At 40.6% G+C, this 25,000-nt stretch overlaps 5 protein-coding genes across 7 annotated transcripts in view; 4 read left to right on the forward strand and 1 right to left on the reverse strand.

The window, feature by feature from the left end:
- Positions 1–1,878, forward strand: part of LOC127638822 (flap endonuclease GEN homolog 1) — a 13,491-nt gene extending 11,613 nt beyond the window's left edge. The window contains 1 exon segment of the mRNA XM_052120566.1: positions 655–1,878. Within this exon segment, the coding sequence (XP_051976526.1) occupies positions 655–1,625 (971 nt within the window). The 3' untranslated portion in view covers positions 1,626–1,878.
- A 4,955-nt stretch (positions 1,879–6,833) lies between these two features.
- Positions 6,834–7,802, forward strand: msgn1 (mesogenin 1). Its single transcript, XM_052120757.1, has one exon. The coding sequence runs from the start codon at positions 7,194–7,196 to the stop codon at positions 7,641–7,643; it is 450 nt and encodes a 149-aa protein (XP_051976717.1). The 5' UTR covers positions 6,834–7,193; the 3' UTR covers positions 7,644–7,802.
- Positions 7,803–8,509: 707 nt separating this feature from the next.
- Positions 8,510–22,875, forward strand: si:ch211-51e12.7 (uncharacterized protein LOC336335 homolog). Of its 3 annotated transcripts, XR_007969911.1 has the most exons (7): positions 8,510–8,674; positions 10,483–10,580; positions 10,673–10,825; positions 11,004–11,138; positions 14,476–14,592; positions 17,518–17,625; positions 22,241–22,875. XR_007969911.1 is itself a non-coding variant. In XM_052120753.1 (6 exons), the coding sequence occupies exons 2-6, from the start codon at positions 10,483–10,485 to the stop codon at positions 17,522–17,524; spliced, it is 510 nt and encodes a 169-aa protein (XP_051976713.1). In that variant the 5' UTR covers positions 8,510–8,674; the 3' UTR covers positions 17,525–18,131. The 3 variants fall into 3 exon arrangements, 2 of the variants coding, with proteins under 2 accessions (XP_051976713.1, XP_051976712.1); XM_052120753.1 differs by lacking the exon at positions 22,241–22,875 and having other exon boundaries at positions 17,518–18,131; XM_052120752.1 differs by lacking the exons at positions 17,518–17,625; positions 22,241–22,875 and adding an exon at positions 14,901–17,487.
- Positions 17,931–20,608, forward strand: LOC127638823 (uncharacterized). The gene is made up of 3 exons (XM_052120567.1): positions 17,931–18,511; positions 19,865–20,293; positions 20,426–20,608. Exons 1-3 carry the CDS (start codon positions 17,931–17,933, stop codon positions 20,496–20,498), a joined length of 1,083 nt encoding a protein of 360 aa, XP_051976527.1. The 3' UTR covers positions 20,499–20,608.
- A 1,491-nt stretch (positions 22,876–24,366) lies between the features above and the next one.
- The window catches only part of mrps10 (mitochondrial ribosomal protein S10), a 4,684-nt gene continuing 4,050 nt past the window's right edge, over positions 24,367–25,000 (reverse strand). Inside the window, exons 4-7 of the mRNA XM_052120755.1 lie at positions 24,992–25,000; positions 24,803–24,911; positions 24,639–24,728; positions 24,367–24,558 (exon numbers count right to left, since the gene is read on the reverse strand). The exon at positions 24,992–25,000 is cut by the window's right edge and continues 131 nt beyond it. Coding sequence (XP_051976715.1) covers positions 24,490–24,558; positions 24,639–24,728; positions 24,803–24,911; positions 24,992–25,000 — 277 coding nt within the window. The 3' untranslated portion in view covers positions 24,367–24,489. The remainder of the gene's footprint in view (positions 24,559–24,638; positions 24,729–24,802; positions 24,912–24,991) is intronic.

Below are 25,000 nucleotides of genomic sequence, written 5' to 3' on the forward strand. Positions count from 1 at the left end.
TCTGTCTCTCTGACTGACTGTCTCTCTCTGTGTGGCTGTCTGTCTCTCTATCTGACTGTCTGTCTCTGTCTGTCGCTCTTTCTGCCTGTCTCTCTGTCTGTCTCCCTGTCTCTCTGTCTGTCTCCCTGTCTGACTGTCTCTGTTTCCGACTGTCTGTCTGACTGTCTCTCTGTCTACTTGCCTGTCTGACTGTCTGTCTCTGTTTGTCTGTCTGTCTCTCTCTCTGTCTCTCTGTCATACTGTCTGTCTCTGTCGATCTATCTGTCTCTTTGTTTGTCTGTCTGTCTGTCTCTCTCTCTCTGACTGTCTCTCTATCTGTCTGTCTCTCTTGTCTGATGTCTGTGAAACAGAGCAGGTGAGTGTTGTGTGGAGGTGAGGAGCGTAATGTTTTTCCTGTGTTGAAGGACGGGGATCAAAGACGTGGCGGTGTTCCTGACACTCTGAGAGCTGAAGCTCAGAACTGTGTCACACCCGTCACACACACACTTTTATTACCACGAGGCGTCGCACAAAAGTTGCTGTCAGCCTTGAACACACACACATTAACACGGTGTATTTCCTTCTGACCCACAGTCAGAGATCAGTTTCAAATGTTAACACTTCTGTAGTTTCCTACATGTGACGTTTGTGTGTTTGTGTCTTTAATTGTTACAGAAAAGAAGCCAAAAGCAAAGAAAGAGACGCCCGTTGATTCCCATGATGCAGTGTCGGATCTCTTCGCTCATATGTCTCTGCAATCGGACACGGATCACCAAAACAGTAGACCAACACACACGGCCAATAGTGATGTCACGGCACGCCAAGCACAATGGGCTCCTTCCTCCCCAAAACCTGCAGGGCTTCTCTCTCCGACCCAGAGCTCCCCGTCCGTGTCTGCTCTGATTGGCCAGCTGCATCTCAGCAGCATTGACTGGGATTCTTCATCCTTCGCAGCGTCTCCGTCCCAGCAGCCCCAGTGCAGTACGACTGACCTCAGATCTGCGGAAAGTGCGACCGAACACGCCGCGGCTCCAACCTCCGGTGTAAATGCGCCTCAGTGGGGTGTTGAGCGTTCCCTTAAGGAGCGATTGATCATGAAACATATCGTAAGATCGACCGCGTCGACAGACCTTGTTGTGCAGACGCAAAAGAGTTCTGCATCTAAACTGGGAGAGATCAAGTGTTGCAGAACGTATCCGAAGGAACCAGACCCGTCCAAATCTTCTCCGCCATCATGGTCCCTAAAAACGCCACCAGCGTGTTGTGAAGAGAGGACATCGACAAACCCACGCACAGCTACACACCCGTCTGACAACATGTGTAAGATGAGTGTGTGCGCGAGTCAACGCCCGCTCAGTGACGACAGCGATTCGGAGAATCGACCCAGATCACAGAAGCCAAGAAACAAACCGCGGCGACCCGTCAAAACCAGCACGACCCCTCTGCCAAGGGGGAAGAAATCTCCCAATGATCACCGGCTCAGATATGCACCCGATGACACCCCACAAAAACAGCTCCATGCTGTCATCCAATCAGATCGCCTCATCCTGGTGCATCATGGGAAGGTGGAAAGCGATGATTCGGACGTTTCTGTGGACAGCCCTCGTCCTCTGGCGGAGAGACTGAAGATGAGGTTTGCCAAATGAAAGGGGTGTTTTTGAGCAAAATAATAAACCAGAAGAAATTATCGAATGCATTTTAATCAGTTCTTTGTGTAATCAATCCAAAATAAAATTCAGAATATTTGGGGGATGCATCTGTAGTGTTCTGGGTTGTAAATGTGCTTTTGTTTGTGTTAAATGATGCATTACGCACACATGTGACATCGTCTGTAAAGTACAAGGAAAGATGTTGCAGTTTAATCTCTACTGAAGTTATAATAGCTCAGAATAATCATAAATAATGTACAGTATATGGAAGTATGGCGGTTATAGCCAAACACACTAAAACAAAGCAAAAGTATCTTCAAATGTAACATTCTTTAAACGTTCTTTAAACGTTCTTTTGTAACATTCTTTAAATGTTCTTTTGTAACATTCTTTAAACGTTCTTTAAACGTTCTTTTGTAACGTTCTTTTTTAACATTCTTTAAACATTCTTTAAACGTTCTTTTGTAACATTCTTTAAACATTCTTTAAACGTTCTTTTGTAACATTCTTTAAACGTTCTTTAAACGTTCTTTTGTAACATTCTTTAAACATTCTTTAAACGTTCTTTTGTAACGTTCTTTAAACATTCTTTAAACGTTCTTTAAACGTTCTTTTGTAACGTTCTTTAAACATTCTTTAAATGTTCTTTAAACATTCTTTAAACGTTCTTTTGTAACATTCTTTAAACGTTCTTTAAACGTTCTTTTGTAACATTCTTTAAACGTTCTTTTGTAACATTCTTTAAACGTTCTTTAAATGTTCTTTTGTAACATTCTTTAAACGTTCTTTTGTAACATTCTTTAAACGTTCTTTAAACGTTCTTTTGTAACATTCTTTAAACGTTCTTTTGTAACATTCTTTAAACGTTCTTTAAACATTCTTTAAACGTTCTTTTGTAACATTATTTAAACATTCTTTAAACGTTCTTTTGTAACGTTCTTTAAACGTTCTTTTGTAACATTATTTAAACATTCTTTAAACGTTCTTTTGTAACGTTCTTTAAACGTTCTTTTGTAACATTCTATTTAAACATTCTATTTAAACTGGCACTCTTTAGAGGGGAAACAATGTAACACTTTAAGAATTGTCCATGTGTGCACTAATATGAGGGTTTAGTGGGACACAACGTTTCTGAAGGTTCACAGTATTTTGGAGAAGGGGCTCGACACGTGACGTTTGCAGTACAGAAGACATTTACCGAGAGAAACAACATTAGGATAAAAGTAACAGTCGGGTCCTAATAAGGACATAAACGCCTGCCGCTTCCTCTCAGCCTTGATCATGAGTGACAGGTGTCACACCTCTCCAGACATGAAAGATCTGACAGCTGCGTCCTGCTTCAACACAACATCAGCTCATATACATGCCGAGTCTATGAGTGATCTTTAATTAGGGGAACTTTCTGTCTATTAGAATGATTTTAAAGAAGAAGAAGGATTATTCTGGTTTTAATGGATGCGTTATTACAGCTTTATTCTGTTTATTGTGTCTCTTTAATCACTTTTATTTTTAAGTATGTTGAAGTGTTACATTTGGGCTTTTCCTCAACCCGGACTACTTGTCTTTTCTTCTTTAATACATTTTATTTTCACCTTTTCAGAACAGTATTTGATATTTACAAGATAACTCGTGAGCTTGCTTGATAACTTCACAATACGTCACGCACAATACCATAAATCCAGAAGGTTCATCAATGCTGTATTTTACGGTTCACTACCGTAAATGTTATTGAATTATATAAACTATATTTTTTGTTACTATAAAAGTATGCTGCAGTGTATTTAGGTTCTCTATTTTTCTGCAGTGGATGAACAATAATTTTTTATTGTTGCATGGATTTTATTCATTAAATATACTATTATATATATATATATATATATATATATATATATATATATATATATATATATAATAATAAAATTTTTTTACAAATAACATTTTATAAATATTCTTTTATAGTTAAAATTAGAAATTTTTACAGTGAACTGTAAAAATTTGTACATTTTCTACCGTAAAATTACATGTATTAACTTTTTAAATATATTATAATTTTTTACTGTATTTTATTTTAGGAAACTTCCCGTTAACTAATAAATTACTGTTGCGTTTTTACTTTCTTTTACCGCTAACATTACGGACATATTTTTACAGTGTACGGTAAAATAATGTCACAATATTTTACAGTAAAATTCCATGTATTGTCTTGTTAAATATATGTAAACTTTTACCGTATATGTTACGGTAATTTCTCATTAACCAATAAACTTTTTTTATATTGTTTTACAGTTAAAGTTACAAAAATTTTTAAAGTGAACTTTAGATATTTTTTATATTCTTTACCGTAAAATTACATATATTTTCTTGTTTCAAATATTATAATTTTTTACCATATATGTTACGGTAATTACCCATTAACCAATGAATTATTTTTACTGTAGCATTTTTACTTTTTTTAACCGCTAAAATTATGGACATATATTTACGGTGTACGGTTAAATATTTTAACATATAATTTACATGTAATGTCTTGTTAAATATATGTTAATTTTTTACCGTATATGTTACGGTAATTACCCATTAACCAATTAACAGTTTTTTACTGTAGCATTTTTATGAACTTGCTACATCTGATCACATACCTTTTGCTGCTCTGTTAGATGTTGAGTATGTACCTCTGTTGTTCAGAAATAATAATGTTGCCTCCTCAAGTAAACTGGACTGGTCAAAACTGAGTAAAGAGGCGGTGGTTCAATACTCATTGCTAACAGAGCATTATTTAAATAAAATTGCTCTGCCTCATGAGGCCCTTATGTGCTCAGATATGAATTGTAAGGATGTGCAACATGTTGAACAACTTTGTGCCATGCATGATGATATTGTGAAATGTCTTAATGCTTCCAGTGATCCCTTTTGTAAAAGTAGATGTAAGGTATTTAACAGTAGACCTGGGTGGAATGAGTTTGTAGCTGAGAAGTATGCTGAGGCAAGAGAGGCTTTTAGACTTTGGTCAGAGGCAGGTAGACCTAGACATGGGGTACTGCTAGATGTGAAAAAACAGGCAAATGCTAGAGTTAAGTATGCACTCCGATTTATTAAGAAAAATGAAAATACAATAAGAGTGGACTCGCTAGCCAGAAAGCTACAGAACAACAACTTTAATGCCTTTTGGCAAGAGGTAAAAGTAATGAATTCCAATAAAACATCTTTACCAGCGGATATTGAAGGTATCAGTGGCCCCGAAAAAATAGCTGAGCTTTGGCGGAGCACTACCGGGACCTGTTTAATTGTGTTAAAAGTAACCCAGGTAGAATTGATAATGAACATATTGATTTTTCAACAGATATGATAATTAGAGCAGTAGATATTCATGGTGCCATTAATATGTTGGAGAACAACAAAGCCTGTGGTATGGACGGTATTACTGCCGAACATGTAAAATATGCCAGCCATAGGCTCTGTCCTTATGGTGTCCTGCCAAATGCTATTATGTCTGTAATGTTACTGCCGGTGCTTAAAGATAAGGCTGGTAAGCTCAACAGTATTGACAATTATCGACCTATTGCAATAGCCAGTATCTTGTCTAAAGTACTGGAGAGGATACTGTTAACCAAGCTAGAAATGTGTTCTGACTTTGTGAAGTGCTCTCTGTTTAGAACCTACATCACACCGCTATACACTGCTCAATTGTGTCTAACTATAAGAAAAGGAGTATGTATAGACTCAAGGTTGCATACAATGATGCAATGAGGTTGTTGCTTCGTGTCCCTAGGTGGCATAGTGCCAGTCATTTGTTTGTGACTACTAGAGTGCCATCTTGTGAGGCACTTTTAAGACAACTTATGTTTAGTTTTATGTGTCGCCTGGACAGGTCATTGAACCATATAATTGAAGCCCTAGTCAGTCCGCTGAAAAGCTGTTATAGATACACCTCTAGGTTAAGACGACACTGGTGCAATAGCCTGTATATCCTATAGGCTAATATGGAAATTTGTATGTATTTATGTATGTGTTATATGGACCTGTGTCTGCAATAAAGCTTTAATAATTTTTACTTTTTTACCGCTAAAATAATGGATATTTTACGGTAATTACCCATTAACCAATTAACAGTTTTTTACTGTAGCATTTTTACTTTTTTACCACTAAAATAATGGACATATATTTACGGTGTACAGTTAAATATTTTAACATATAATTACATGTAATGTCTTGTTAAATATATGTTAATTTTTTACTGTATATGTTACGGTAATTACCCATTAACCAATTAACAGTTTTTTACTGTAGCATTTTTACTTTTTTACCACTAAAATTATGGACATATTTTTACAGTGTACGGTAAAATATTTTAACGTATAATTACATGTATTGTCTTATTAAATATAAGTTCATTTTTTACCGTATATGTTACGGTAATTACCCATTAACCAATTAAAAGTTTTTTACTGTAGCATTTTTACTTTTTTACCACTAAAATAATGGACATATTTTTACAGTGTACGGTAAAATATTTAAACAATATTTTTACATAAAATTACACGTATTGTCTTGTTAAATATATGTAAAAAAAATTAACATATACGTTACGGTAATTACCCATTTTTACTTTTTTACCACTAAAATAATGGACATATTTTTTTACGATATGAATTACATGTAATGTCTTGTTAAATATATTTATTTACTGTATATATTAATTACCATTAACATTACGTACATGTTACTTTTACGTTAAGATATACAGTTACAGTAATATTTTACATATCATGTATTGTCTATTAAATATGTTCATTTTCAGTAATTACCCATTAACCAATTAACAGTTTTTTACTGTAGCATTTTTACTTTTTTACCGCTAAAATTATGGACATATTTTTACAGTGTACGGTAAAATATTTTAACGTATAATTAATTACATGTAATGTCTTGTTAAGTATAAGTTCATTTTTTACCGTATATGTTACGGTAATTACCCATTAACCAATTAACAGTTTTTTACTGTAGCATTTTTACTTTTTTTTACCGCTAATATTATGGACATGTTTTTACAGTGTACGGTAAAATATTTGAACCGTTTTTTTACCGTGAAATTACATGTATTTTCTTGTTAAATATATGTTCATTTTTTACTGTATATGTTGCGGTAATTTCCTGTTAACTACTGTCGAATTTTGACAGTCTTTTCCTATTAAAATGGACATTTTTTACAGTGCTGATCTTCGTTTCAGGACATGATATTGATGAAACTGATTGAAGATCTCCCAATATCTGCTTTACAGGAGTTCTTCTAGTGCGTCTCTGAGAGTGTTTCTGTGTGTCTGATCACATCAGTCTGTGAACTGTTGCCGTGTCGACTTAAAGAGTCATTTCCCACAAAAGGGAATCTAATTATTTTCTTTTCTCTTACACGTTAACCACCAACATCTCCTTATTCACACCCGGGTGCCAAACGCGCGTCCATCCTGCCACTCGCGTCTCTTTGAACATTGCGCTCGTAAAGAACGGGGGGTATAAAACTGAAGTTTCACCCCTCACTGGGGCATTTTCTCCACGACTGATCCTCGAATGGATAACCTGAGAGAGGGCTTGGCACAGATGGACTCTGCTGTGGAAATCGATGTGACCACGGCGAGGATGTTGTCCCAGTGGAACTGGAGCGGAGAGGAGAGGACGTTTGGAGACTGCAGCGCGTCCTCACCGGAGTCCTCTTTTGATTCCATGTGCTCCTCACCGGAGATGCGCTCCAGTCCCGGTGAACGCCGCACATACGGACCCAAACACACCCTCGTCTGTGAGCAGCAGAAGCCCAAAGTGAAGATGAGTATGAAGAGACGGATGAAGGCGAGTGAGAGGGAGAAGCTCCGCATGAGGAGTCTGGCGGAGGCGCTGCATCAGCTCCGGGATTACCTGCCGCCGGTGTACAGCCGCAGAGGACAACCGCTCACCAAGATCCAGACCCTCAAATACACCATCCAGTACATCAAAGAACTCTCTAGCATCCTCGACCAAGACTAAAGACAGATTCAAAGATGGGGTGTGTGTACAGGTCTCTGTTCTTGGACATTTCATTGACACTTATGAGCAGAAATGACACGTGATCTGAACCTGCTGTTGTACAGAATATCTTTCTTTCTTTCTTTTTGTTTGTTTTTGTTTTGTTTATCCACTCAATAGTTTTACCGACATTCTGATGTAAATATTTCTTCCTGGTACTTGTGGAGTGACTTTTAAAAGGTATTTTAAAGGTAAAATGGTGAAATAAACGTCTTGTTTGTGATGATGTTGGTCTGTATTTGCCCCATTTAAAGATACATTTTTGGAAACAATTCTGAGCCTATATTTAAGCGATGTGTGCAATATATGCAGAGATTCTACAGAACATTATATTCAACAAATTAAACCACTTTTTACATGTATAAATTATGATCAGAGCTAATTTAAATTGTATGGCCTAATTATGTCAGTATATTGAACAGTGGGGATGATTTAACAATTGTGCATTTATGGATAAAATATTTTGCCCATAAGTATAATTTATTTTTACAAATAACAGTTAAAGACAAAGTGGTTAAGAAAGTATTTATAATTTTATATATATATACAGTATTTGTGTATTGTTGTTAATAAGTATGAAGAAGAAGAATGGCACTCAACTATTTAATGTATTAGAAATACATATTTTGGTTTACGTATATTGTAATTAATAATAATAATAATAATAATCAATCTTCTTCTATTCTTTTATTCTCCTCTACCATTATGTTGTTGTCTTCTCGGCGTTTAAGGGGTTTACGCACTTCATTAACTATTATGACGCATTTGTTGCGTAAAAGAACGTTGGCCAATCATGACGCGCTGGTGTTTCCTGTGGGCGGAGCCTTAGTATTACATGTAACTGACAAAGAGAATCAGCGCTCGATGTCTCGCCATTTCAACGCCGAATAATCCCGCCGGAATTCTTCACGGATACGAGTGTCACAATCAAAGGGATTCGCGTTCAATATCGTTAAAGGCTTCTTGTCTTAGAAGAACTCCAATATTTGAAGGTAAGACTCGGAACACAGGAAACGTCGCTATGAGCTCGTAATAACGAGTGTTGGCGTGTTTCATGTGTCCGTGCACATTCTCCTTCATCAGTTCAACTGAATGACATCAGCAGCTTCTACGTCATGACTTTAACTTTAAATGTGTGTTTCTGACTCCAGGGTGATTTTCGTGTTATTTCAGTCACCAGTGAGAATTACGCGCGTCATATGAATGTTTGAAATTAATGGAAGGAGCTTGTAAATCCCCCAGAAATCATCCATTTGTATCAGTAAACACATTTAGCGACAATATAATCATATTTAGGTGTACAAAAAACAAAGAAGGGAGCAATTCCTGTCAACTCCCCTTGAACTCAAAAAGGGAATTTTGTGGTCTCTAGTCCATGCATGCTATCTTTGTGTTTGTTTATATTTTATTGTACTCCTAAAAGTTGAAAAACATATTTAACTAAAGCAACTGGGGAGGAATGAAACGCATCTTTTGTGTTGCTAGCACCATTCTTTAACAGTATATATATATAGACATGCACATTTACAAGTGTTTCTCTTCCAGGAAAACAGACCAAAAATATTGATGACATCATCATGCACTCAGGGGCGTATCCACATTTTTGTCCAATAAAATGCTCTTTGGAATGAAAAGGTCCCTCCCACTTATACCACCTTCCTCAGAGTAGCAAATCATGACTCATGTGTCCTAACTAAAGCCTTTTAGCTTACGTTTTCCATCTTGTGCCAGGTTTCCACTCATCAAAAGCAGCATCTGCAGTATTTATCCTTCCAGTATGGCGTTAAATTCCTCCGTGCACGGCAGCATGCCCACATGTCTGAACTGATGCATTTGTTTAGATGCCTTATTTTACAGTTGGCCGCATCTGTGTTCACACTATTAATACACGGCCTGTCCGCACCCTCTGGAATCCCCGCGTCCCGGATCAGCTGCTTATGTCCCAGCAGGCCGTTTGATGAAGAAGCGCTGGCATGTTTAGTCGTGTGGCTTTAACAGCATGTCCTCCATGTGCTTCCGACAGCTAGACTATGAGAAATGGGAACGTCAGGCATTTCATACTAACGTCAGATGTTTTCCAGTTCATACCTCTGGATTTGGGTCACAGTTGGAGTCTTTGTTAATGGGCTCAAAGGTTAGTTTAGGGTTGTCATCTACGCAGCTCTGGTGTTAAATGTGCATGATAATCTACATAACTTGATGTGTTTAGAGCTGATGATGTAATTATAGAAAGGGATTCAGCGATATTAGCATTTTTGGCCGATACAATACCAGTTTTAACCAAGAACTATCGGCCGATATATCTATTTTGCGCACACCTAAATTTTCTGTCAGATAAGATCCCTGTTTTGCGTAGGAATTACGCTTTTAAAAAATATACAAAGAGGTACAAAAGCTATTTTTGAAACTACCATGTAGAGAGTTAGCCGTTACATCACCGTTTGGCTCTCAGGTCAGTGGAAAAGCGCGGCCGGTTTACGATAGGCTCCAGTTTGCCCCGGAAGTGTAGCACAGGTTCGGCACGAGAACCATCGCCGTTTCGGTGGAAAAGGGCAAAGTGAGCGCCATGATCTCCAAATGGAGAAACCTTGGCACAGTAGTGAACCTTCCCAGAAGTAGCCGATATTCCAAAATTCCTCCAGGAGCACAGCTACTCATACAGGTCACGAAAAAGCCAAGGACAACATCAAAGGAACTGCAGGCCTCTCAAATCAATGACTACTATTATAGCAAGAAAACAGCAGGGCTTTGGAGAGCTGTCAGGAACCTGTTTACAAATATGTTAATCTCTGTTTTAAAGATGGCTGCTGAAACACAGCAGGTAGAGAAGACGACAGAAGTGATGGAGTCCTCAGACACGCCCACAAAGGAGGAGCCTGTAACTGACAGCAAGTCCAGGTAGGTCACATGATCAAAGCGATTGCTGTCATTGGTTGGTCTCTACTCTCATCATGTGTCTGAGGTTAATTTCTGTTTATTTCTTCTCACAGGGGTCATGGAGTGAAGGGGCGTGGCAGAGGTGTGCTCATGGGCCGCGGAGGTCGTGGCGGGCGAGGGATGATGATGATGAAAGGGTTTAGACCACCGGGACACATGAGAGGCAGAGGACGTGACGGGTTTACAAACGGATTTGGACCCATGAGGTTTTGCAAAAGTGTTCTTGGGCATTTTCAGTTTCAAGTGCTGTCGGCCCCATTTAACACGTTTGACCATTTTTAAGACTTTTCCCCGAAATGACTTTGCATATACCATCTGGGTCTGTTCATAAGAAATCATAAATCCGGACAGACTAGATCCCCCATGACTCATCTCTCTTTGCAGGAGGGGCATGGGTAGAACGTGGCCATATCCAGACATGCGTGGCCGGAGAGGAAGAGGGGGGCCAATGGGAATGCACTTGGGTCTGCCCCCGCCCCCACCCATGCACATGAGAGGACCCTATCCCCCAATGCACAGGTATGTCAAGTACTAACCCATATTATGAGGTAACATTTGCAAAATAATGTAATATGCTTTTACTAGGGCTGTGCACAAGTAATCGATTAATAAAACTACTTCTCATCTAAATCTTGCCATTACAACTCGTGCAACTCATGCAAGATTGAACTCAAATTCTACACCGATCAGCCACAACATTTAAACCACCTGCCTAATGTCGTAAGTCCACCTTGTGCCGCCAAAACAGCCCTGACCCATTGAGGCATGGACTCCACAAGACCTCTGAAGGTGTTCTGTGGTATCTGGCACCAAGACTTTAGTAGCAGATCCTTTAAGTCCTGTAAGTTGTGAGGTGGAGCCTCCATGGATCGGACTTGATGGTCCAGCACATCCTGTAGATGCTCAATCGGATTGAGATCTGGGAAATTTGGAGGCCAAGTCAACACCTTGAACTCATGTTCCTCAAACCATTCCTCAACAATTTTTGCAGTGTGGCAGGGCGCATTATCCTGCTGAAAGAGGGCACTGCCATAAGGGAATACCGTAGCCATGACGGGGTGTACATGGTCTGCAGCAATGTTTAGGTGGGTGGTATGTGTCAACGTAACATCCACATGAATGCCAGGACCCAAGGTGTCCCAGCAGAACATTGCCCAGAGCATAGTGCCTCCTGCTGCCATCTCTTCCCCGTCCACGGCCGTCCACATGGTATAAAACAAAACATGATTAATTAGAACAGGCCACCTTCTTCCATTGCTCCATGGTCCAGTTCTGATGCTCACGTGCCCATTGTAGGTGGTTTCGGCAGGGCACGGGTCAACGTAGGCACTCTTAACCAGTCTGCAGGTACGCAGCCCCATACGCAACGATGCACTGTGTGTTCTGACTCCTTTCTAACATGGCCAACATTACGATTTTCAGCAATCTGTGCTACAGTAGCTCTTCTGTGGGATCGGAGCAGACGGGCTAGCCTTCACTCCCCACGTGCATTAATGAGCCTTGAGTCATGAACCATGACCTTCCTTGGACCACTTTTGGTAGGTACTGACCACTGCATACTGGGAACACCCCACAAGAACTGACCCAGTCGTCTAGCCATCACAATTTGGCCCTTGTCAAAGTCACTCAGATTTTTTCCTGCTTCCAACACATGAAATTCAAGAACTGACTGTTCACTTGCTGCGTAATATATCCCAGCCCTTGACAGGTGCCATTGTAACAAGATAGTCAATCTTATTCACTTGTCAGTGGTAAATGTTCTGCACTTATATAGCGCCTTTTTAACCTTAGCGGTATTCAAAGCGCTTTACACTGCGACTCATTCACCCATTCAAACACCAATGATAGAGGCGGAGCTGCCATGCAAGGTGCTAGTCTGCCATTGGGAGCAAATTGGGGTTCAGTGTCTTGCCCAAGGACACTTCGGCATGTGGAGTCGTGTGGGCCGGGAATCGAACCGCCAACCCTATGATTGGCAGCCAACCCGCTCTACCACCTGAGCCACAGCCACCCCAGATGCAGTCGATAACGAGTGGTTATAATGCTGTGCCTGATCAGTGTAAATTTAAAGTAATCCATTATGTTTTATTTGCTCGAGTACTCGGCAACAAAATTACTCAAAATTCCCATTTGTGGCATAATGTTGATCACAAAATTAAATTAGTCCTGCCCCTCTTTTATTTAAAAAGACACTTACCATGAAAGTGAATGGGGCCAGTGCATAAATGCTAAAATACTCACTGTTTCAAAAGTCACTCACTGTGTGCAATTCTATCTATTATTACAACATCGTTGTCATGACGACGTAATGCTGGTAAACCCTCTAGTGTGATTTTTATCAACCTAAAATCATGCAAATTTGCAGATTGTTTAAGTCTTGTGTCTATACTTTTGAAACAGTATTTTAATGTTTACAGATTAAACCCCATTGACTTGCATTGGAAGTGTCACACTGGAACACACAATTGTGCTTTTATTAAAGAAAAGGAGGAACGGGTCAAAATAAATTTTTGTGCACCACAAATGCTGTCGATTGGGGGTCTGGGTACCTCAGCGAATATTGACGCTGACTATCAAACCTGGAGTCGTGAGTTTGAATCCAGGGTGTGCTGAGTGACTCCAGCCAGGTCTCCTTAGCAACCAAATTGGCCCGGTTGCTAGGGAGGGTCTGGAGTACCTCAGCGAATATTGACGCTGACTATCAAACCTGGAGTCGTGAGTTTGAATCCAGGGTGTGCTGAGTGACTCCAGCCAGGTCTCCTTAGCAACCAAATTGGCCCGGTTGCTAGGGAGGGTCTGGGTACCTCAGCGAATATTGACGCTGACTATCAAACCTGGAGTCGTGAGTTTGAATCCAGGGTGTGCTGAGTGACTCCAGCCAGGTCTCCTTAGCAACCAAATTGGCCTGGTTGCTAGGGAGGGTCTGGGTATCTCAGCAATTATTGACGCTGACTATCTCACCTGGAGTCGTGAGTTTGAATCCAGGGTGTGCTGAGTGACTCCAGCCAGGTCTCCTTAGCAACCAAATTGGCCCGGTTGCTAGGGAGGGTCTGGGTACCTCAGCGAATATTGACGCTGACTATCACACCTGGAGTCGTGAGTTTGAATCCAGGGTGTGCTGAGTGACTCCAGCCAGGTCTCCTTAGCAACCAAATTGGCCTGGTTGCTAGGGAGGGTCTGGGTATCTCAGCAATTATTGACGCTGACTATCTCACCTGGAGTCGTGAATTTGAATCCAGGGTGTGCTGAGTGACTCCAGCCAGGTCTCCTTAGCAACCAAATTGGCCGGTTGCTAGGGAGGGTCTGGGTATCTCTGCGAGTATTGATGCTGACTATCACATCTGGAGTCATGAGTTTGAATTCAGGGCGTGCCAAGTGACTCCAGCCAGGTCTCCTTAGCAACCAAATTGGCCCGGTTGCTAGGGAGGGTAGAGTCACATGGGGTAACCTCCTCGTGGTCACTATAATGTGGTTCTCGCTCTCGGTGGGGCGTGTGGTGAGTCGTGCGTGGATGCCGCGGACAATAGCGGGAAGCCTTCACACGCGCTACGTCTCCACGGTAACACGCTCAGCGAGTCACATGATAAGATGCGCGGATTGACGGTCTCAGACGCAACTGAGATTCGTCCTCCACCACCCAGATTGAGTCACTACGCCACCACAAGGACTTGGAGCGCAATGGGAATTGGGCGTTCCAAATTGGGGAGAACGGGTTCACCACAAAATGTCAGGAACGTTCGAAATATCACGCAGCTCTACATTGTAGCGCACAGTTGTAGCATTGCTTGATACATTCATGTTTTATAACCAGAGCATCTGAACAGCATGTGTGTAACCTCCGCGTTTGTCAATAAAGGCACGGACCGCCTCCCCCTCCACCACCAGGGTACCCGGGGTTCAGAGGGCGGCTCCCACACCCGAGAGGGCGGGGCATGATGCCGCCAGGCCCTCCGCGCTATTTCCACCCGAGAGGGTAAGAACACACTCGCTCACTTCCTGCTTTTCTGAGCTGTTCTTTCACAAATGCACACGTTGAAGAGTCTCTTCCGCGTGACAGTTTGGCGTTCTCAGTGTAGTGTACAGTTAATTATCAGACCATGATAAGAGATCCACAACAAAGGATCAATGTGTACATGAATTCAAATAGTGCATGAGACTTAGTGTTTAATTGAATGCTATGTTTGAATACGCATTGCAAAATTACGATTTTACGAGTTACGATTTCGGCCCCTTGAGCACAAGCAGCCCAATCCAAATGTATGATTTTATCCTTTCATGCAGCTACCACAACGGATCGGCCCCTCCACTGCCCCACCCGCCTCCCGGCAGGGGCCGTCGCTGGCCAGGGCCCCCTGGTGGCCGGAGGTTTTAACGCACCTCAGACGTAGCTCAAATCTGTAGCGCTAACGGCCACCGAATCATTTCTGTCCAGACTCGCAGGTCCCTTCTTTGTTAATGTATTTGAGGAAAAAGCCCCAGAAACATTTAAAAGCACTCTGAATCTGAAGAAGACGAGGAAACATGTTTATTTACATTTTAAGTGTATTTCATGAGCATTTTACTCCTCCTGCCATTCCTGAGAGCCTTAAATCTCTTTACACGAAGAAATGAAAGTCCACCGTCATTCCTCAATATAAATGTCGTCTTTGGACCTCCCAGACACTGGCCCCTCCCTCCAATATGTTCTCATTGTGTAGTGCTCATGAATTATTAATGAGGCAATATCATATATGTGCAGCTATTTAACATTTTGCTGTTAAAGTATCCATGTTTTTTGATTTTTAGCAGTGCACACTGTTGACATATGTCACATATATCACAGGAGAGTAGCGCTACAGGTATACTTCTTTAATTCAACACTTTATTTCTATTTCAAAGCGAGTTTCAGCAGTATTCTATTGAAAATAATCCGAAAATAAAATAGAAAATCCCATCTTCTGTGTTGAGTTTTAAGTGTTGACACATTCACGTATTGTAACTGATAACGTCATGTGATGTCTGTGAATGTAAGTTGAACGGAAAACAGATTTTTGACTTCGGTTTTAGGAACAACACAAAATAAAGTTAACAAAATGATTTCTCTTTTTTGATTATTTAAACTAAAACTGAATGTACGATTATTTAATGTATTGTAAAAGTACTGATCTGCACATTTCTGAAGCAAAATGGTCAATCTTTTTTAATATTTTTACTATGCAAATGAGCACATAAATATTCCACGATTATGCAAATGAGCGCATTCATTACTCTGTTTGAATTTGCACTTTTATAATGAATACTTTTCTTATTTACATAATTGCAGACATATGTAATGTTACAGTTAATATATCATAGAGGCTTTTAAAGTTACTTGGAGGGCTGAAAATTAAATCACAAACAGTCTAAGGATGTACACATGAAATCTTCTCATTGATTTGCTTTATATGTGAAACTCTCTCATGTCAGACCTGCAAGTCTCCGACAACAGCAGAAAAACGCAAACTTCTGTCCATGTAAGCTGATGTTGAGATGCATTTAAATATCTGAAATTGCATGAAGGTGTAAACAACGGTGCAGTGTTTTCTATTACAATGCATTCTGATATATATATATGGACACCTGAAGATTCTTAAAGGGACAGTACACCCAAAAATGTAAACTTTATCATCATTTATCATTTATTGTCACCCTCATGCCGTCCCAGATGTGGAAGACTTTCTTTATTCTGCCGAGCACAAATTAAGATTTTAAGTAGAATATTTCAGCAGATTATTTGTGAATGGTGACCAAAAGCTCCTTTTAAGCACATAAATGCAGCATAAACGTAATCCATACGACTCAAGTGGTTTAATCCATGTCTTCTGAAGTGATATGATAGGTGTGGGTGGCGATATGCATGAAGTATATGAATCGCCAATAAACAAAAGAAGAAAACGTGGAGATTTGTAGTTGAAAGGACGTAAATATTGATAAATATTGATCTGTTTATCACCCACACCTCTCATATGGCTTCTGAAGACATGGATTAAACCACTTGAGTCTCATGGGGTACTTTTATGCTGCCTTTATGTGCTTTTTGGAGTTTCAAAGTTCTCGTCACCATTCACTTGCCTTGTATGGACCTACATATTGATCTGTTGCTTACCCACACCTATCATATCACTTCTGAAGACATGGATTAAACCACTGGAGTCTTATGGATTAATTGTATGCTGCCTTTATATGCTTTTTGGAGCTTCAAAGTTCTGGTCACCATTCACTTGCACTGTAAGGACCTACAGAGCTGAAATATTCTACTAAAAATCTTCATTTGTGTTTGCAAAAGAAAGAAAGTCACACATCTGGGATGGCATGAGGGTGAGTAAATGATGACAGAATTTTCATTTTTGGGTATACTGTCCCTTTAATGTGTTAGCAGGACGCACAATATTTTGATTTGAGTTATTAGATATATTAACATCATGTAAAGTTCACTTTTTGATCTGAATCTTTCTTTATCTGATATAAATGCTACAACAAATGAAAGATTAGATTAAGATTAAGTGTAAATTTCATTTATAACAGTTATAATAATAGTAATATTTTTACTTTTTTGTTCTCAGGTATTTAATTCAATTACAATATCACAGAGTGTGTTCAGTTTCTGAATACTGTAAAATTACAATAGCATTTGCTAGAAGTGAGACTTACATTTCTGTAGTTCATTTATAATGTATAAATGTAACTTTATAGTCAAGATCATGACTCTCAAATAAGATATTAGTGTCCGTCAGCTGTGTTGAGATTTATTGGATCCCCAAACATCCATGTGACACAGTCAGCCTGCTGTGAGACTCTTTTGCCCGTCTGTCTGTTCCTCCGATTGGGCAGTTCTTCTCTTCTGGTTTCACTCTGGACTGACTCTTGTTGTCTCCTGAAGGGGTTAGACACCCTTTTGGAAGGACATGCAGGAGGCAGGACGGTCCCATCTGTCTCTCGTCCTCTGCCCCGCCCTGCTGATGTGATGCTCCGCCCTCTCATTACAAAGGTGAGTTTCATGTTCAGAGTCAGACTCCTCCCCCACCCCACCCCCAAACTCTCTGGATTGGAATAGTGTCAGTCTATCAGTTCGTATTGTATAAATTAAAAGATACTGTTTGGGGCTCCTCAGATTGCTACATTGTAGGAACACTGTTACATTCCATCAGGTACATTGTAGGAACACTGTTACATTCCATCAGGTACATTGTAGGAACACCGTTACATTCCATCAGGTACATTGTAGGAACACTGTTACATTCCATCAGGTACATTGTAGGAACACTGTTACATTCCCTCAGCTACATTGTAGGAATGCCGTTACATTCCCTCAGCTACATTGTAGGAACGCCGTTACATTCCCTCAGCTACATTGTAGGAACACCGTTACATTCCCTCAGCTACATTGTAGGAACGCCGTTACATTCCCTCAGCTACATTGTAGGAACGCCGTTACATTCCCTCAGCTACATTGTAGGAACACCGTTACATTCTCTCAGCTACATTGTAGGAACGCCGTTACATTCCCTCAGCTACATTGTAGGAACGCCGTTACATTCCCTCAGCTACATTGTAGGAACGCCGTTACATTCCCTCAGCTACATTGTAGGAGCGCCGTTACATTCCCTCAGCTACATTGTAGGAACGCCGTTACATTCCCTCAGCTACATTGTAGGAACGCCGTTACATTCCCTCAGCTACATTGTAGGAACGCCGTTACATTCCCTCAGCTACATTGTAGGAACACCGTTACATTCCCTCAGCTACATTGTAGGAACGCCGTTACATTCCCTCAGCTACATTGTAGGAACGCCGTTACATTCCCTCAGCTACATTGTAGGAACGCCGTTACATTCCCTCAGCTACATTGTAGGAACGCCGTTACATTCCCTCAGGTACATTGTAGGAACGCCGTTACATTCCCTCAGGTACATTGTAGGAACGCCGTTACATTCCGTCAGCTGCATTGTAGGAACGCCGTTACATTCCGTCAGCTGCATTGTAGGAACGCCGTTACATTCCGTCAGCTGCATTGTAGGAACGCCGTTACATTCCGTCAGCTACATTGTAGGAACACCGTTACATTCCGTCAGCTACATTGTAGGAACACCGTTACATTCCGTCAGCTACATTGTAGGAACGCCGTTACATTCCCTCAGCTACATTGTAGGAATGCCGTTACATTCCCTCAGCTACATTGTAGGAACGCCGTTACATTCCCTCAGCTACATTGTAGGAACACCGTTACATTCCCTCAGCTACATTGTAGGAACGCCGTTACATTCCCTCAGCTACATTGTAGGAGCGCCGTTACATTCCCTCAGCTACATTGTAGGAACGCCGTTACATTCCCTCAGCTACATTGTAGGAACGCCGTTACATTCCCTCAGCTACATTGTAGGAACGCCGTTACATTCCCTCAGGTACATTGTAGGAACGCCGTTACATTCCCTCAGGTACATTGTAGGAACGCCGTTACATTCCGTCAGCTGCATTGTAGGAACGCCGTTACATTCCGTCAGCTGCATTGTAGGAACGCCGTTACATTCCGTCAGCTGCATTGTAGGAACGCCGTTACATTCCGTCAGCTGCATTGTAGGAACGCCGTTACATTCCGTCAGCTACATTGTAGGAACGCCGTTACATTCCGTCAGCTACATTGTAGGAACGCCGTTACATTCCGTCAGCTACATTGTAGGAACGCCGTTACATTCCCTCAGCTACATTGTAGGAATGCCGTTACATTCCCTCAGCTACATTGTAGGAACGCCGTTACATTCCCTCAGCTACATTGTAGGAACGCCGTTACATTCCCTCAGCTACATTGTAGGAACGCCGTTACATTCCCTCAGCTACATTGTAGGAACGCCGTTACATTCCCTCAGCTACATTGTAGGAACGCCGTTACATTCTCTCAGCTACATTGTAGGAACGCCGTTACATTCCCTCAGCTACATTGTAGGAACGCCGTTACATTCCCTCAGCTACATTGTAGGAACGCCGTTACATTCCCTCAGCTACATTGTAGGAGCATCGTTACATTCCCTCAGCTACATTGTAGGAACGCCGTTACATTCCCTCAGCTACATTGTAGGAACGCCGTTACATTCCCTCAGCTACATTGTAGGAACGCCGTTACATTCCCTCAGCTACATTGTAGGAACGCCGTTACATTCCCTCAGCTACATTGTAGGAACGCCGTTACATTCCCTCAGCTACATTGTAGGAACGCCGTTACATTCCCTCAGCTACATTGTAGGAACGCCGTTACATTCCCTCAGGTACATTGTAGGAACGCCGTTACATTCCGTCAGCTGCATTGTAGGAACGCCGTTACATTCCGTCAGCTGCATTGTAGGAACGCCGTTACATTCCGTCAGCTGCATTGTAGGAACGCCGTTACATTCCGTCAGCTACATTGTAGGAACGCCGTTACATTCCGTCAGCTACATTGTAGGAACGCCGTTACATTCCGTCAGCTACATTGTAGGAACACCGTTACATTCCGTCAGCTACATTGTAGGAACACCGTTACATTCCGTCAGGTACATTGTAGGAACACCGTTACATTCCGTCAGCTACATTGTAGGAACACCGTTACATTCCGTCAGCTACATTGTAGGAACACCGTTACATTCCGTCAGCTACATTGTAGGAACACCGTTACATTCCGTCAGGTACATTGTAGGAACACCGTTACATTCCGTCAGGTACATTGTAGGAACACCGTTACATTCCGTCAGGTACATTGTAGGAACACCGTTACATTCCGTCAGGTACATTGTAGGAACACCGTTACATTCCGTCAGGTACATTGTAGGAACAATGTGTTTGTATTTCTGGGGCATTTTTGACATTTATGAGGGCGTGTTGTTTTTCTAACCATTAAAAACAATCTGTCTCATCTAATTATGTCACATGTTAATCGAATCAATTCACTTAATAATTAAATAATAATTAAGATTTATAATTTTCAACTGAATAACAAAATGTCATCAAATTTAATTGAGTAATATTTTATATATATATATATATATAAGATTTTATTAATTTAATTTAGTTTCAAATGAAACTTTATTGAATTTTTAAATCCTAAAAGTGGGCTTATATATATATATATATATATATAATTTATTATTATTATTTTGATTGTATAAATTCTGAAGATTGAATATTTTTTACCACTTACAATAAGAATGAAATTAACATTAATGTATATTTAATTGCATAATGCTGTATGTATATAAAAGGATTATAATATTAAGAACTTCTGTATATCAGATGTTACAAATAAAAAAACTAAAGATTTACGAGTGAATTTTCTGGAGCAATTTTAGTGTCATTTCTGCCCCAGGCCCCCCTTAACTTCTGCCCCTGGTGTATTTGGTGGTTTGGGTTACTTCACTATTATTAAAGAGTGAGCGGAGTGTGTAAACTCTTGACTGAAACTCCTCAAGGACTCAGTAGGAAACTATTTTTTAACCATTCAGGGTGTCATGTTGCATCCAAGCGACCTTTGACCCTTTGGGGTCCCCAAAACATCCAAAGGAGGACCGCTTGACCAAACTTGACATCATGTACCTGGAACATTTACTACGGTGTAAGCAGCGGACAGATGCCAAACTAAAAACATATTTACAGTTTATATTTATTTACATACTGTAGATATACAGTTATATTATTATTATTATTATTATTATTAAGTAAAAATAAACATAATTTCTCTTTTAATTATTTCATAATGTAACTTTGATTGTTGCACTTTTCTCTATTAATCTCTATGAGTCAATTATTTATTTATTACCATAATGCCTTTCATTTCATTGTCATAGATTCTTAAAGGGACAGTACACCCAAAAATTAAAATTCTGTCATCATTTATTCACCCTCATGCCATCCCAGATGTGTGACTTTCTTTCTTCTGCTGAACACAAATGACGTTTTTTCAAGTGAATATTTCAGCTCTGTAGGTCCATACAATGCAAGTGAATGGTGACTATAACTTTTAATCTCCATAAAGCACATAAATGCAGCATAAAAGTAATCTATAAGACTCCAGTGTCTCTCTAATTCATGTCTTCTGAAGTGATATGATAGGTGTGGGTGAGAAAAAGATCAATATTTAAGTAATTTATTACTGTAAATCTCCACTTTCACTTTCACAATCTTGTGTTTTTAGCAGTTCGCAGTCTTTGTGCGTATCGCCACCTACTGGTCAAAGGTGTAGATTTAGAGTAATTAAAAAAAGGGCTTAAATATTGATCTGTTTCTCACCCACACCTATCACCCATCATATCACTTCTGAAGACATGGATTAAACCACTGGAGTCTTATGGATTACTTCTATGCTGCATTTATGAGCTTTTTGGAGCTTCAAAGTTCTGGTCACCATTCACTTGCATTGTATGGACCTACAGAGCTGAAATATTCTTTTAATATTGCACGAGGGTGACTACACGATGAGGGAATTTTCATTTTGGTGTGTATTATTCTGTTAACCTATATTTGAGCGTATGCTTTGTCATGTGATTGCGTGATCTCTCTGGTCATGTATGTGGAAGAGAGAGAGAGAGACATTTAACTGCTTTGCTTGAGTGGAATGAGTCGTTTCATTTGTGCTTCAGGACTGCGCAGACGCACAGAACCAGCGCAGATGAATGAAACTACAGGCGGCATGTAAGTGACGTGTTTGATTCATTCACACACACACACACACACACACACACTTCTATAGGCCTCAATATCTTCTGTAGATGTATTTTAGATGGTATAGTTTGTGTTTCTTTAATGCTGTTGTGTGTCATTAGAAATGTTCTGTGATATTAAAGGCGATTGTGTTTCTGTAAATCTGTCTCTTTGTTTTTAATGCATCACATGATTCAGTCGCTGCTTGTTTTACTGAAGGCACATGTGTGTGTATATATATATATATATAAGCATAACCCAGTTTTTATGGCATAAACGAGGAGTTTTTAAACTGGGGACTATAAAAGCCAGTTATTTTGACCTGAAAACAACATCATTTATAAAATGAGGTTTAGTATTTTATCACACCGGAGGTCCCTCACAAGTGTCTCATCTTAAACCCTGATTATTATTCTTCCAGCAGGACTGTGATATTAATCAACACTGAAGATGTGTCAGTGAAACGCCGATGATTCAAAATGTCTTTTAAGTTGGACTGTTATAAGTTTTGGCTTTCTGAAATTAACTTTATAAAAGAAATATAACAAAATATCCTTTTAGTATAAGACACACACACACACACTCACTCACACACACACTCACACACACACACACACACACACTCTCACACAAACACACACACACTCTCTCACACAAACACACACACTCTCACACACACACACTCTCTCACACACACACTCACACACACACACACACACACACTCTCACACAAACACACACACACTCTCTCACACAAACACACACACACTCTCTCACACTCACACACAAACTCTCTCACACAAACACACACACTCTCACACAAACACACTCACACTCTCTCACACAAACACACACACTCTCACACACTCACACACAAACTCTCTCACACAAACACACACACTCTCACACACACACACACTCACACACACACTCACAGTCTCACACACAAACTCTCTCACAGAAACACACACACTCTCTCACACACACACACAATCTCTCACACACACTCACAGTCTCTCTCACACAAACACAATCTCTCACACACACTCACACACACACTCACAGTCTCTCTCACACAAACACACACACTCTCACACACTCACACACAAACTCTCTCACACAAACACACACACTCTCTCACACACACACACACAATCTCTCACACACACACACACTCACAGTCTCTCTCACACAAACACAATCTCTCACACACACACACTCTCTCACACACACACACTCTCTCACACAAACACACACACACTCTCACACAAACACACTCACACTCTCACACAAACACACTCACAATCTCTCACACAAACACACACACACTCACACACAAACTCTCTCACACAAACACACACACTCTCACACACACACACACACACTCTCTCACACAAACACACACACACTCTCTCACACAAACTCTCTCACACAAACACACACACTCTCACACACACACACTCTCTCACACAAACACACTCACACACACACTCTCTCACACAAACACACACACACTCTCTCACACAAACACACACACTCACACACAAACTCTCTCACACAAACACACACACTCTCACACAAACACACTCACACTCTCTCACACAAACACACACACTCACACACAAACTCTCTCACACAAACACACACACTCTCACACACACACACACACTCACACACACACTCTCTCACACAAACACACTCACACTCTCTCACACAAACACACACACTCACACACAAACTCTCTCACACAAACACACACACTCTCTCACACACACACACTCTCACACAAACACACTCACACTCTCTCACACAAACACACACACTCACACACAAACTCTCTCACACAAACACACACACTCTCACACACACACACACACTCACACACACACTCTCTCACACAAACACACACACTCTCTCACACAAACACACACACTCTCACACACTCACACTCATACACACTCTCACACACACTCTCTCACACACTCTCTCACACAAACACACACACTCTCACACACACACACACTCTCACGCACGGTCTTATATAAAATAAAAATATTAGTCATGATTATTTGTGGAGTTTATTCAGATCACTGATCTCAGGTCAGATGTGTCGATGTGATTCATCAGAACTGAAACTCTCCAGATATTTCACTGAGCGGCCCAGAACCCCAAAATCCTGCCGCTAATATCAGGTGACCTTCTCATTGGCGTCCCACAGCGGTGTCTGGATGTGTTCGGGGATCTTTTCAATGGCGGTCTGTGGAGAACAACAAACAGCGCTTGAGTTTGCATTAGCAGACGGAGGAGCTTCAGGAGCTTTAACGGTGATGCGGTTACCTTGGTGATCTCCATGGCAACGCCCTCCGGTAGATTCCGCTGTATATACTCCAGATAAACCCGTGCGCTTGAGCCGGTTATTCTGCAAATCTAAAAAGACACAAATATGATCGGGTCAGAACGATCTCTCTCCAAATAACCCAAAATAAATGATGATTTCTCACCTGAATGCACCTGTAGTGTGTCCTCATCTCGTACTGCACTCGGTGCTTCTTAAAGATGTGGATGGACTTCAGTAGAGTCAGTTTATCGATGTCTTTGGGAGGTTCAAATCTGTCACATATAAAGGAAACGTCATCACTGGATGAATCGGGTTTCAGGTCTGGATTGTGTTACGGGGGGCGTTCACTCACACTTTCTCC

Source organism: Xyrauchen texanus, chromosome 47, assembly GCF_025860055.1.
Source record: "Xyrauchen texanus isolate HMW12.3.18 chromosome 47, RBS_HiC_50CHRs, whole genome shotgun sequence".
Lineage (NCBI taxonomy): Eukaryota > Metazoa > Chordata > Actinopteri > Cypriniformes > Catostomidae > Xyrauchen > Xyrauchen texanus.

Excerpts from the sequence above, each read along its gene's own strand:
- msgn1 (XM_052120757.1), top strand. The coding sequence starts at position 7,194 with ATGGATAACCTGAGAGAGGGCTTGGCACAGATGGACTCTGCTGTGGAA.
- si:ch211-51e12.7 (XM_052120752.1), top strand. The coding sequence starts at position 10,483 with ATGGCTGCTGAAACACAGCAGGTAGAGAAGACGACAGAAGTGATGGAG. Across the intron at positions 10,826-11,003 it reads AACGGATTTGGACCCATGAG|GAGGGGCATGGGTAGAACGT; the intron begins GTTTTGCAAAAG and ends CTCTCTTTGCAG. Across the intron at positions 14,593-14,900 it reads CGCTATTTCCACCCGAGAGG|CTACCACAACGGATCGGCCC; the intron begins GTAAGAACACAC and ends CCTTTCATGCAG.
- LOC127638823 (XM_052120567.1), top strand. The coding sequence starts at position 17,931 with ATGCCGTTACATTCCCTCAGCTACATTGTAGGAACGCCGTTACATTCC. Across the intron at positions 18,512-19,864 it reads ACGCCGTTACATTCCCTCAG|CTACATTGTAGGAACGCCGT; the intron begins GTACATTGTAGG and ends ACATTCCCTCAG. Across the intron at positions 20,294-20,425 it reads ACACCGTTACATTCCGTCAG|GTACATTGTAGGAACAATGT; the intron begins GTACATTGTAGG and ends ACATTCCGTCAG.